Source organism: Pithys albifrons, chromosome 6 (assembly GCF_047495875.1).
Source record: "Pithys albifrons albifrons isolate INPA30051 chromosome 6, PitAlb_v1, whole genome shotgun sequence".
Lineage (NCBI taxonomy): Eukaryota > Metazoa > Chordata > Aves > Passeriformes > Thamnophilidae > Pithys > Pithys albifrons.
Window position 1 is genome coordinate 1,528,215 of NC_092463.1, and position 14,286 is coordinate 1,542,500.

The 14,286-nt window shown below is 51.3% G+C and overlaps 1 protein-coding gene across 1 annotated transcript in view; it reads right to left on the reverse strand.

Annotated features, from left to right (window-relative positions):
• Positions 1 to 14,286, reverse strand: part of MDGA2 (MAM domain containing glycosylphosphatidylinositol anchor 2) — a 76,338-nt gene that overhangs the window by 20,483 nt on the left and 41,569 nt on the right. Inside the window, exon 4 of the mRNA XM_071557926.1 lies at positions 3,907 to 4,084. Coding sequence (XP_071414027.1) covers positions 3,907 to 4,084 — 178 coding nt within the window. The remainder of the gene's footprint in view (positions 1 to 3,906; positions 4,085 to 14,286) is intronic.

Here is a 14,286-nt window from a genome sequence, read left to right on the forward strand (position 1 = left end):
AATCCAATCCAATCCAACCCAACCCAACCCAACTGAGCCCAATTGAATCCATTCCAATCCAATCCAATCTAATCCAACCCAACCCAACTGAGCCCAACTGAATCCATTCCAATCCAATCCAACCCAACCCAACCCAACTGAGCCCAACTGAATCCATTCCAATCCAATCCAACCCAACCCAACCCAACTGAGCCCAATTGAATCCATTCCAATCCAATCCAATCCAACCCAACCCAACCCAACTGAGCCCAATTGAATCCATTCCAATCCAATCCAATCCAACCCAACCCAACCCAACTGAGCCCAATTGAATCCATTCCAATCCAATCCAATCCAACCCAACCCAACCCAACTGAGCCCAATTGAATCCATTCCAATCCAATCCAATCCAACCCAACCCAACCCAACTGAGCCCAATTGAATCCATTCCAATCCAATCCAATCCAACCCAACCCAACCCAACCCAACTGAGCCCAATTGAATCCATTCCAATCCAATCCAATCCAACCCAACCCAACCCAACCCAACTGAGCCCAATTGAATCCATTCCAATCCAATCCAATCCAACCCAACCCAACCCAACTGAGCCCAATTGAATCCATTCCAATCCAATCCAATCCAACCCAACCCAACTGAGCCCAATTGAATCCATTCCAATCCAATCCAATCCAACCCAACCCAACCCAACTGAGCCCAATTGAATCCATTCCAATCCAATCCAATCCAACCCAACCCAACCCAACTGAGCCCAATTGAATCCATTCCAATCCAATCCAATCCAACCCAACCCAACTCAACTGAACTCAACTGAACTCAACCCAACCCAAGTCAACTCAACCCATCCCAACCCAACCCAATCCAATCCAATCCAATCCAATCCAATCCAATCCTATCCAATCCAATCCTATCCAATCCAATCCAATCCAATCCAATCCAATCCAATCCAATCTAATCCAATCCAATAGAATCCAATCCAATCCAATCCAATCTAATCCAATCCAATCCAATCTAATCCAACCCAACCCAACCCAACTCAACTGAATTCAACTGAACTCAACCCAATCCAACCCAATCCAATCCAATCCAATCAACTCAATCCAATCCAACCCAACTGAACCCAATTCAATCCAACTCAACTCAACCCAACCCAATCCAATCCAATCCAATCAACTCAACCCAACTCAACCCAACTCAACCCAATCCAATCCAACTCAACTCAACCCAACCCAACCCAATCCAATCCAATCCAATCAACTCAACCCAACCCAAACCAACACAACTGAACCCAATCCAATCCAACTCAACTCAACCCAACCCAAACCAATCCAACTCAGCTCAACCCAACCCAACCCAACCCAACTGAACCCAATCGAATCCAACTCAACTCAACCCAACCCAACCCAACCCAACTGAACCCAATCGAATCCAACTCAACTCAACCCAACACAAACCAACCCAACTGAACCCAATCCAATCCAACTCAGCTCAACCCAACCCAAACCAACCCAACTGAACCCAATCCAATCCAACTCAGCTCAACCCAAGCCAAACCAACACAACTCAACCCAATCCAACCCAACCCAACTCAATCCAACCCATCTCAACCCAACCCAACCCAACTCAACTCAACCCAACTCAACTCAACCCAACTCAACCCAACCCAATCCAACCCAACCCAACTCAACCCAATCCAACCCAACCCAACTCAACCCAACCCAATCCAACCCAACTCAACCCAATCCAACCCAACTTAACCCAATCCAACCCAACTCAACTCAACCCAACCCAACTCAACCCAACCCATTGTGGGATTTTGGGATTGTGGAATGAAGCCACAGGTAGACAGAAGCAGGTGAGATGATCAGCTGCTCCCTTTTGTGACCCCTGGGAACTGGTTCCTTGTGCTCATTACCAGCAGCACCTGAATCTTTAACCAAGGTCAGAGGCCACACCTCCAGGCACCTGCTTTGCACAGGAGGGGCAGCCTTGGCTTCAAAGGTTGGCACTTCACATGGACAAGGCTTGTTTTGTCCCATTAGAGCAACGATTCTAATTTACTGTTGGTAACTCTGGGTCAGGCTGGACATGGATGTCAGGGCAAACTTAGAAACCTGATCATTTAGGCAAGTCTTGGCCTGTGGGTTGGTTTTGGACCTTCTGCTGAGTGTGATGTCCTGTCTCTGTGAGCACCAATCAGAGGTGGCTTCAAGTCCTGGAGCAGTTGGATCTACTGGACATGTGTCCATGAGGCTCTTCCCTGGGGGATCAGCCACATTCCTCACTGCAGGGCCATGGAATGGCTTGGGTTGGAAGGGACCCATGGGCAGGGACACCTCCCACCAGAGCAACCTCCCCTCCAAGGTACCTCCTGCCCTTCACTGTACCATTTTCACAGGAGAAAAACAAAAAATAGAGTCACTTATTCATGGAATAAATACCCTGAGAAAGGTATTTTGAGGGATCTAACAGAGAATTAATTCCTGGTAATACCAAGAGACCCATGGAAGGATGTTTGGATTTTTTCTGGCACATTCAAGTGGCCAAATCTATGTCAGAGTGACCTTTTAGGGCAGAAGGTATGTTCTATAGGAAATAAATTTATATATTATATAAACTTGCTTGGAACTAGAAATAGTCACTTCCTTCACAAAAATTATTGACATTAAACAATTAAACATTAACAATTAAACAATTAAACAATTCATTAAAACAATCCACATTAAAATCAAACCTTCTCAACAGTGTTCATTGTGGGGGACAAAAAGGGCATTTTGATACCCTAACTCTGCTTTGTAGATTTTTCTTCACAACTCATTGCCCTTCCAAGAGTTCCAAGTAAGGACCAACTTGAAACGAGCAATTAGAAATGATCACTAATGAATTCCACTTTTCCTTCATTTCAGAAAAATTTGGGTATGATTTTGGCATTTTGTCAGTTCAGATTTTTTTTTGTTTTTTTTTTGCCCTTTGTCATCATTAACCTTTGCAGAGGAGCAGACTTTGATTTCCACCCAGTCCTGCCCAGACCCTCCTTCTTGGTTGATCTTCACACCAGCACTGCCCAGAAACCTGTTCCCACCTGGGACACCTCCTGTCCATCTCTCACCACCCATGAGTCCTTCTGGGCATTCCCAGGACACCCCAAGGAAGCCTTTCATAGAATCATGGAATGATCTGGGTTGGAAGAGCCCTCTGAGCTCCTCCAGCCCAGCCCTTGCTCCAACCCCACTGTGCTCACCAGCCCAGGGCACTCAGGGAGGGGATGATGGAAAAAGGGAGGCCGTGGAAGAAGCTCCTTGGAGGCAAATCAAGATGACAAATCAAACACAACCAGAGCAACAAGGATGCTGAGCCAGCCCAGAATATTTAGTGCCCAGGCCTGGCCCAGGCAAGGGAAGTCTTTCTGCTGAGAGGAACTGCCCAGCCAGGAGCAGAGCCCAGAATCCCACCCAGCTTGGAAAGGAGACTGAGGGGGTCATGGAATCATGGAATGATCTGGGTTGGAAGAGCCCTCTGAGCTCCTCCAGCCCAGCCCTTGCTCCAACCCCACTGTGCTCACCAGCCCAGGGCACTCAGGTGGTTCCTGGGCCCCACTGCAGGTTAGTCCTGGCTTAGTTCTGCCTCTTTCCTTTTAGGAAAAGGGAGACACAACCTGTTTGAGGGCTCTGGCTCCTCCCCTGGGAGGCCTCCATGGATATAGAATCATGGAATCATGGAATGAAGTGGGTTGGGAGAGCCCTCTGAGCTCCTCCAGCCCAGCCCTTGCTCCAACCCCACTGTGCTCACCAGCCCAGGGCACTCAGTGCCACATCCAGTCTCAGCTCCAACCCCTGCAGGGATGGAGAATCCACCCCCTCTCTGGGCAGCCCATCCCAATGCCCCATTCCTTGCCCCCCAAGCTCTTACCACTGTACTTGATGACCCTGATGGTGGAGTCTCCCTCCCCAAACCTGGTGATGGGCGTCAGTCGGACCTCGTAGGCCTCGGGTTTGATGAGCTCCGTGAGGTTGTAGGTGATCAGTTCCCCCTTCTGGATGTTGCCATTGACGGTGATCTCCTGCTCCCACCAGCGCTGCTGCCCAGCCTGAGGGGGAAAGGACAGCTCAGATGGCACAGCCTGGTGGCACAGGGTTGGCCTTCACCCTGAGGAGGAGTGGGAGGACACGCAGAGAGCCCCAAACCACCCAGAAGGACTGGAGGTCCAAGAGCAGGACATGAGACCAAAAGCTGGGAATCTGTTCTGCCCAGAGGCCACTCCTGCTGTCCCCAACCCACAGAGGTCCTGCAGCAAAGCTGGCACAGCCAGTGGTGCCAGGGTGTGGTTTGGAGTGGGAAAGAAGCACTTTTAACTCAGTTCATGAGGATCTTGGATGATCAACCACCCAGAGACAGGAAGGGACTGAACATCTGGTTGATGATAACCCCAACATCTGGTTTGTAGGACAACACAAACACCTGGTTTCCATGACAACCCCAACCTCTGGTCTTTCTGACAACCCAAACACCTGGTCTGTGTGACATCCCAAACATCTGGTTTGTGTGACATCCCAAACATCTGGTCTGTATGGCAACCCCAACATCTGGTCTGTATGACAACCCCAACATCTGGTTTCCATGACAACCCAAACATCTGGTCTGTATGACAACCCCAACATCTGGTCTGTGTGACATCCCAAACATCTGGTTTGTATGGCAACCCCAACATCTGGTCTGTATGACAACCCCAACATCTGGTCTGTATGACAACCCCAACATCTGGTTTCCATGACAACCCAAACACTTGGTCTTTATGACAACCCAAACATCTGGTCTGTGTGACAAACCCAATATCTGGTTTCCATGACAACCCCAACATCTGGTCTTTCTGACAACCCAAACACCAGGTCTGTGTGACAACCCAAACATCTGGTCTGTATGGCAACCCCAACATCTGGTCTGTGTGACATCCCAAACACCTGGTCTGTGTGACATCCCAAACATCTGGTTTGTATGGCAACCCCAACATCTGGTCTGTATGATAACCCCAACATCTGGTTTCCAAGACAACCCAAACACCAGGTCTGTGTGACATCCCAAACATCTGGTTTGTGTGACAAACCCAATATCTGGTTTGCACGACAACCCCAACGTGTGGCCTGTGTGACAACTCCAACAACCCAAGACGATGCTGTGACATTTTTAAACACTCACTAAGTTCTCATTTCACCAAAAACTTCCCCCTGAGGCTCAAAACTTCCTTGCAAACCCATGGAGAGACCTTTATTTTCCCTCTCCAAACCACTGCCCATTTCAGCTCCCAGAGGAGAAACTTTCTCACTCAATTTTCCTTCAAACCTGACCAGGCAAAGGGACTCTCAGGGCTTGGATCCCTCTTCCCTCCCTGGATTCAAAGGGACATTGGCCACCCACAAAGGAGAACATGTTTGTTGGGCAGGGACAGCCACCACTTCAAGGGCTGGGAGGTGCCTCCTCCTCAGAGTCAACTGAAGTCACCTGAAGGCCATCAGAGCACACCCAGGTAAAGTTTGGTTTCCAAACACTTTGGTTGATGAGTGAGAGGAAGATAAGTCATTAATGACCTCAGTGCCTAATGACCAGCTGTCCTGGGACTCTCAAAGGTGGATGCATTTCAGGTGGGATCTCAGGGAAAGGTCCTTCCCCCAGAGGGTGGTGGGCACTGCCAAGGCTCCCCAGGGCAGTGGGCACGGCCCCAAGGCTGCCAGAGCTCCAGGAGGGCTTGGGTGATCCTCTCAGGGACATGGAGAGACTCTTGGGGATGGTCCTGGGCAGGGCTGAGGATTGGACTGGATGATCCTGGTGGGTCCCTGCCAGCTGGGCATGTCCTGAGGTTCTGTGACTCTGTGGAAGTGGCACCAATCCCAAGCTGCTGATTGATCTGACCATTATTTGTATCACACACAGAATTATCAGGGTGGCATCAGGATGAATCCCCCGAGCTTCAGTGAAGGATTTGACACTCACACCAACAGCTGGTTCCATGGGCAGGAGCTCATCCATCCCAAGCCACCTCCCACATTCCAGTGGTGGCTCCTCAGTGAACATCCCAAACTGATCTCCAGCCCAAGAGAGCCCTGAACCAACTCATTCCAATGGTGGCTCCTCAGTGAACATCCCAAACTGATCTCCAGGGACATCCAGAGCCCTGAACCAACTCATTCCAATGGTGGCTCCTCAGTGAACATCCCAAACTGATCTCCAGCCCAACACAGACCCCTGAACCAACTCATTCCAATGGTGGCTCCTCAGTGAACATCCCAAACTGATCTCCAGCCCAACACAGAGCCCTGAACCAACTCATTCCAATGGTGGCTCCTCAGTGAACATCCCACAGCATCACAGCTGATCTCCAGCCCAACACAGAGCCCTGAGCCAACCCTTTCCTGGTGGTGGCTCCTCAGTGATCATCCCACAGCTGTTCTTTCAGCCCAACACAGAGCCCTGAACCAACTCACTCTGGTGGTGGCTCCTCAGTGAACATCCCACAGCTGATCTTCAGTTCAACACAGAGCCCTGAACCAACTCATCCCAGTGGTGGCTCCTCAGTGAACATCCCAAATTGATCTCCAGCCCAAGAGACCCCTGAACCAACTCATTCTGGTGGTGGCTCCTCAGTGATCATCCCACAGCTGATCTTCAGTTCAACACAGAGCCCTGAACCAACTCATCCCGATGGTGGCTCCTCAGTGAACATCCCACAGCACCACAACTGATCTCCAGGGACACCCAGAGCCCTGAACCAACTCATTCCAGTGGTGGCTCCTCAGTGAACATCCCAAATTGATCTCCAGCCCAATGCAGAGCCCTGAACCAACTCATTCCAGTGGTGGCTCCTCAGTGAACATCCCAAATTGATCTCCAGCCCAATGCAGAGCCCTGAACCAACTCATCTTGATGGTGGTTCCTCAGTGAACATCCCAAACTGATCTCCAGCCCAAGAGACCCCTGAACCAACTCATTCCAGTGGTGGCTCCTCAGTGAACATCCCAAACTGATCTCCAGTGACACCCAGAGCCCTGAACCAACTCATTTCCTCAGGATTTCCAAAAGCCCCTTCCAAAGGGCCATATTTTTCCTTGCCAACCAAGTGCAGAGTGACCAATGGGTGGCAGTGGTTGCCCTCAGGAGGACAAACCCGACTTTCAGCAGCGGCTTTGCTGCTCCCTCAGTGCCACGAGCAAGGGAAAGGAGCTGCAAGAACAAGGCTGCACTTCACCCACCCTGCAGGAGCCTCTGCATGGAACACAAGGCAAGCTCAGGATGCCAAAGGGCAGCTCCAAGGAGGGCAAACACTCTGATTTCACCTGACTTTTGGAGCAAGGAAGGGGGTTTGCCAAGAAATAGCAGCTCGACTGTCAGAGGTGACCATTCCAACAAGCCCTGTCCGAAATCCCCAAAACAACTGGAAAGGAAACGGCCACTGGGGGGGTAAATGGACCCCTGAGAATGGAAATGGGAGGGTTTGCAGCAGCTCAGAGCCACAGATGTACTGCAGCAGGGGGCCTGTTTGCTCAGGGCATGGTTTGGGTTCCATGGAAACATCTGCAGTTTCAGGGGATAAAGAATTCTGCAGCAGGAAAAGAGCAGAGGAATTTGTCTGTAGGAATAAATCCCTCTCATCCCAACATTTGCTATTTCTAACACATTGTTTGATGAAAGCAGGTCCTGAGCACACTCTGATTGGTGGGTTCTGGTGCAGCTCCATCACCCCTCACCTTGGAGCAAAAGGACCTCCTTTGGGTCAGGAATTGCCAACCTCATCCCATTATTCCCACCAGGCAAATTCCCCTTCCCAAGGCTGACTAGGAGTGAATATTTCTGACCTTCCTCTCTGTTTCCGTTCCATAAAGTGATCCCAGAGGAAAACAGGGAAAATAAATTCCCTGGGATGAGGCCTGGATGGGTCCTACTGACCCAGGACACTCCAGAGCTGTCCCCGCTTTGGGATGGGAGAGGTCAAAGAAGCTGCACTGCCATTCCTGTTCCTCGTGCTCAATTTGATCCCCAGATCCTGCCATGTCCTAACGGGGCACCTGGAACATCCTGCAATTTATTTCTGACCCTCTGGCATTGCTGCTCCCCTGGCTCTTCCCTGAGGGGGGTGGATCCTTCCTCAGAGTTCAGTTGCTGCAGCTCAAAGGCCTTTGAAATAGGTATTTATGCTGCATTTGACACAAACAGACACTCAGCTCTTCCTTGCCAGGCCTCTGCCTGAGGAGAAAGGCCATCATTTTTATGGAGCTCTTCAATTCTGAGAGTTTTATTCCTCTGGTTTTCTGCTGCTCTTCATTTTTGCACATCCTTTAATATTTCTGAGCAACACCAAGACATCAGATCAAATCAGCACTAAGAGAAGCTTTGCTGTCATTTCTGGATTCTGTTTAACAGCCTTATTTTACAGGAATGCATAAAATCAAGGAAATACAGAATGGTTTGGGTTGGAGGGACCTCAAAGCCCACCCAGTGCCACCCCTGCCATAGCAGGGACACCTCCCACCAGCCCAGGCTGCTCCAAGCCCTGTCCAGCCTGGCCTGGGACACTCCCAGGGATGGGGCAGCCACAGCTTCTCTGGGCACCTGTGCCAGGGCCTGCCCACCCTCCCAGACACCAATTCCTTCCCAATATCCCACCCAGCCCGGCCCTCTGGCAGTGGGAAGCCATTCCCTGTGTCCTGTCCCTCCATCCCTTGTCCCCAGTCCCTCTACAGCTCTCCTGGAGCCCCTTCAGGCCATTCCAGGGGCTCTCAGGTGTCCCTGGAGCCTTCTCTTCTCCAGGTGACCCCCCCAGCTCTCCCAGCCTGGCTCCAGAGCAGATGGATCCAGCCCTTGGAGCATCTCCATGATTGGGTTGGGAGGGCACTCACAGCCCACCCAGTGCCACCCCTGCCATGGGCAGGGACACCTCCCACCAGCCCAGGCTGCTCCAAGCCCTGTCCAACCTGGCCTGGGACACTCCCAGGGCTGGGGCAGCCACAGCTTCTCTGGGCACCTGTGCCAGGGCCTGCCCACCCTCCCAGACACCAATTCCTTCCCAATATTCCATCTAAATCTCCCCTTTTCCAGCATAAAGCCCTTCCCCCTTGTCCTGTCCCTCCATCCCTTGTCAGTGGTCTCTCTCCATGTTTCTTGTAGCTCCTTCAGGTCCTGGAAGGCCACTGTGAGGTCACCCCAAAATTTCTCTTCTCCAGGCTGGACAATCCCAACTCTCCAGCCTTCCCTCCCAGCAGAGCTGCTCCATCCTCTGACCATCTTGGAATGGTTTGGGTTTGAAGGGACCTTAAAAATCACCCCATCCCACCCCTGCCATGGGCAGGGACACCTCCCACCAGCCCAGGCTGCTCCAAGCCCTGTCCAACCTGGCCTGGGACACTCCCAGGGATGGGGCAGCCACAGCTTCTCTGGGCACCTGTGCCAGGGCCTGCCCACCCTCCCATCCACCAATTCCTTCCCAGTATCCCACCTGTCCCTGCCCTCTGGCAGTGGGAAGCCATTCCTTGTGTCCTGTCCCTCCATCCCTTGTCCCCAGTCCCTCTCCAGCTCTCCTGGAGCCCCTTCAGGCCATTCCAGGGGCTCTCAGGTGTCCCTGGAGCCTTCTCTTCTCCAGGTGAGCCCCCCCAGCTCTCCCAGCCTGGCTCCAGAGCAGAGGGATCCAGTCCTGGAGCATCTCCATGATTGGGTTGGGAGGGACCTCAAAGCCCACCCAGTGCCACCCCTGCCAGGAGCTCTCAGGTTTCTCTGGAGCCTTCTCTTCTCCAGGTGACCCCCCACCTCTCCCAGCCTGGCTCCAGAGGAGTTTTATCTTTTAGCTCTGAATTTCTCAAGGTGTAATCAGCAGAAATTTTATTTCCAGAATTCTCTGGAAGCATCTGCCTAATCCACCCAAAGGCTGGAACCATCTTTTAATGGCAGTTAAAGCCTTGGCTCCAGATCCCTGATGTCAACTCTGAGCTTCCCACCTTCAAACCAAGGCTCAGCCTCAGGAAGGACAAGCACAGGAGGCACCAGCTCTGCAAAGTGAAAATTCGAAACCAGAGCCATTCCTGCCCTAATTCAATTTTCCAAACCCAGGAAAATCAACAGAAAAATCAACAAGAGACGTGTCTGTGCATGTCACACTCGTGGTTTTTTTGGCCAAACTCTCCCTGTCTCGTTCACAAGCACAGATGGAAGAGGAAAAAAGCAAAATCTTCTTAGATTCCCACAATAAATGCACACAGGGAAGTGGCTGGGACAGAAAACACAACTCAGATTAAAACCTGCCATGAGAACAACAGCAGAAATATTCCAATATTATTCCAATTTTCAGCTCTCTCCCTCCTTCCCCTGCAAGGAATTGCTGCAGATGGGAGGGGTTGGTTTGGGCTGGTCCTGAACACAACATTTGGATTGATGTGTGGATGTTTTACACGTCCCAGAGAAAAGGAAGCAGAAATTCCCAACTCCAAACCTCCTTTGGGTGGGTTGTGTGAGGACCCCCCCCTGCTCCTGGTGGGAGGAACAGAATTCCTGCCCTTCAGGTGAGGCCTCACAGGTGCCACAGAAACAGGAGTTTCTTTAGTTCAAGGTTCATTTCATGGGCAGAAAAATGACACTTTTTTTACCCTCATGACCCCCCTCACCTGACAGGACCTTCCCTGTCCCTCTTTGACCTTCTGGACTCCCCTGGAATGTCATGAAACCAAACCCACCTTTTTCTCAACTAACTTTTCTAACATTTGCTGTGATGTTTGTTTTTGGGTTTGGGGTTTTTTTGTTTGTTTGGGGTTTTTTGTTTGTTTGTTTTGGGGGTTTTTTTGTTTGTTTGGTTTTTGGAGTTTTTTTGTTTGTTTTTAGGTTTTTTTGTTTGTTTGTTTTTGGGTTTTTGTTTGTTTTTTGGGTTTTTTGTTTGTTTGTTTGTTTGTTTGTTGGTTTTTTTTGTTTTTTTTTTTTTTTTAATTCTCCTTCACCAGTGATTAAAACACCTTAATAATCCCTTGGAATCTCCTTAACCAATTATTAAATTACCTTAATAATCCCTTGGAATCTCCTTAACCAATTATTAAATTACCTTAATAATCCCTTGGAATCTCCTTAACCAATGCTTGAACCCAGAAGGTTCCTGTCTCCTCCTTTCCTACCACTCAACCCCCCTCTGAGATGGGTTTATTGTCACTCCAGTGGCAAAGGAGGTGACACAAAGTAGGATCTGCCAGGAATGTTCTGGGGGTCCATCCAGGGAGGGGTCTGGCAGTCCTGGTCCAGAAACATGAGGAAAATTAAGGAAAATTCCAGAGGAAAAGGGTTGAATGGAGATGTGGCCCCACAGAGCCATGAAATGGTCTGGGGTTATTGAGGTTTTGGTGGGATACTGGGAAGGAATTGGTGTCTGGGAGGGTGGGCAGGCCCTGGCACAGGTGCCCAGAGAAGCTGTGGCTGCCCCAGCCCTGGGAGTGTCCCAGGCCAGGCTGGACAGGGCTTGGAGCAGCCTGGGCTGGTGGGAGGTGTCCCTGCCCATGGCAGGGGTGGCACTGGGTGTGCTTTGAGGTCCTTCTCAACCCAAACCTTTTGATGATTCTCTGGTTTCCAGGAGTGACATGGGAGAGACAACCCTCTGGTCACTTCTCTCCAGGTGACCAACTCCCATCTCAGAGCAAAGAGCTCCAGAGTGGAGAAGAACAGGAATTGTGGCTGGTCCTGCTTGATGTGGAGAGCAGATCAAACTCTGCTTGACTGACAGGGAGCCTTCAGGAGAGCTGGAGAGGGACTGGGGACAGGGATGGAGGGACAGGACACAGGGAATGGCTTCCCACTGCCAGAGGGCAGGGCTGGGTGGGATATTGGGAACAATTCCTGGCTGGGAGGGTGGGCAGGCCCTGGCACAGGTTGGGCAGAGAAGCTGTGGCTGCCCCATCCCTGGGAGTGTCCCAGGCCAGGCTGGACAGGGCTTGGAGCAGCCTGGGCTGGTGGGAGGTGTCCCTGCCCATGGCAGGGGGTGGCACTGGGTGGGCTCTGAGGTCCCTTCCAACCCAAACCATTCTTGGATTCTGTGGAAATTCAACAACTCTAAACTTGCTGTCAAATAAATGCTGCCAAAATACAGCCTGGATGTTGTGAGGCAGAACTGCACAGGTCAAGAACAGAGATTTAAACTCCCTCAGTCCAACTCAGTGCCCAGAGAAAGGGAATGGTGTTGGGAAAGCAGGAGCAGCCCCAGTGCTGCCCCACTCCTGGCAGGAGGAGATTCAAACAAAGATTAAAAGCAGCTGATTTTTACACCAGAACCCTCTTCCCACCTGGACAACCTCCTGTCCTCTCCCCACCCACCCACGTCCTCCACCTCTCCCAGAAGATGCTCATCCCCATTCCCTGCTCAGCAACAACCAGCAAAACCCAGGAAAAAATGCACTGCCAAGTCAAAGAATTACCCACCACAACCAGTTCAGGAGGCAACTGGTGAGTGTAAATAAATCTAAAACTTGGAATTATCCCCCTGCTCCAGAGGGAACTGCTGCAATAACGTGTGGCCAAATGGATGACTGGGCTCCAAATCACCCCTCTTGTCCCTGTGGCTTCAGAGGGAAGAGAGGGCATTGTTTGGGTGAGCCTGGCACGGAGTGTTGGCAGGGAAATTAGAGCACAGCAACTCCAGTTAATTATACAAAAGGAGAATTAAAATGAAATTAAAATTAAACAGAAAAAAAAAAAGAGAAGCTAAAAATCCTGCTGCAATTAATTTCATTGCATGTTCTTGTACTTCAGTGAGTTCTCCTTCTGATTCCCTAATTCCTGGTGGGTTTGGGAATCATGGCCCTGATTGGTGCCCAGCGATGCAAACGGGCACAGACAGGGATTAAAGTCCTTGCCAATCAGTTGGGCTCAGGCACAATGAAGGGCAGTGAAGGAGAGCCAGAACCCCCCAGGTGCCAAAGCCCTTCCCTGGGTGTGTCCCAGTTGACCCCAGGACTTCCAGGGAGGTCCCACAAGCACCAACCCACCTCCATTCACGGAATCATGGAATGAAGTGGGTTGGGAGAGCCCTCTGAGCTCCTCCAGCCCAGCCCTTGCTCCAACCCCACTGTGCTCACCAGCCCAGGGCACTCAGTGCCACATCCAGTCTCAGCTTCAACACCTGCAGGGATGGAGAATCCACCCCCTCTCTGGGCAGCCCATTCCAAGGCCTGAGCACCCTCTCTGCAAAGAATGTCATAGAATCATAGAATGAGAGAATGGATTGGGTTGGGAAAGCCCTCTGAGATCATCAAGTCCAACCCTTGGTCCAACTCCAGTCCCTTTACCAGATCATGGCACTCAGTGCCACGGCCAAGCTCAGTTGAAAAACCTCCAGGGATGGGGAATCCACCCCCTCTCTGGGCAGCCCATTCCAATCCCTGAGCACCCTCTCTGCAAACAATTTTTTTCTGATCTCCAACTGATGTCCAAATGCAGGAGCTCAAGGAGATTCATCTGGGGTGGGAAATGTTCCAGGGAAGCTCCATTTCTACACAAGCCACACCTTGCTGGGAAGGAGAAACATCTTGGGACAGAAAGGGAGTGATGGGGACGTATCTTTGGCACCCACATCTCTGATTTGGGATCCCAAATAGAATCATGGAATGCAGTGGGTTGGAAGAGCCCTCTGAGCTCCTCCAGCCCAGCCCTTGCTCCAACCCCACTGTGCTCACCAGCCCAGGGCACTCAGTGCCACATCCAGTCTCAGCTTCAACACCTGCAGGGATGGAGAATCCACCCCCTCTCTGGGCAGCCCATTCCAAGGCCTGAGCACCCTCTCTGCAAACAATTCCTTCCTGATGGCCAAGCCAAGCCTGCCCTGGCACAGCTTGAGCCTGTGCCCTCTTGTCCTGCTGCTGCTTGTGTGGGAGAAGAGCCCAACCCCCCCTGGCTCCAGCCTCCTGTCAGGGGGTTGTGGGGAGTGAGGAGGTGCCCCCTGAGCCTCCTCTGCTCCAGGAGCACAAATGAAACCTCAGCTTGGGGATTTATTCCCAAGCTCCTCCCAGTGGCAGATCTGGGATAACAATTTCCTTTCTGCCTCATCTTGGCCAAATCAGAACATCTTCCCAATGCCTCTTAGTCCCCAATCTCTGCCCCCTGCACGGATTTATTGCCGGAGTTGAACAGACAAACCCACAGGTTTGAATCAGTCACTCGGGGGATTATTGGCAGGAAGACAAACCCACCCCAGGTGGATTCTCAGAGGTGAGAGGAGGAAAATGTCTTCATGTGACCACAGGAGGTGCCGGTTGGGGGTGGGACTGGGGGCAGGGGGAGCTC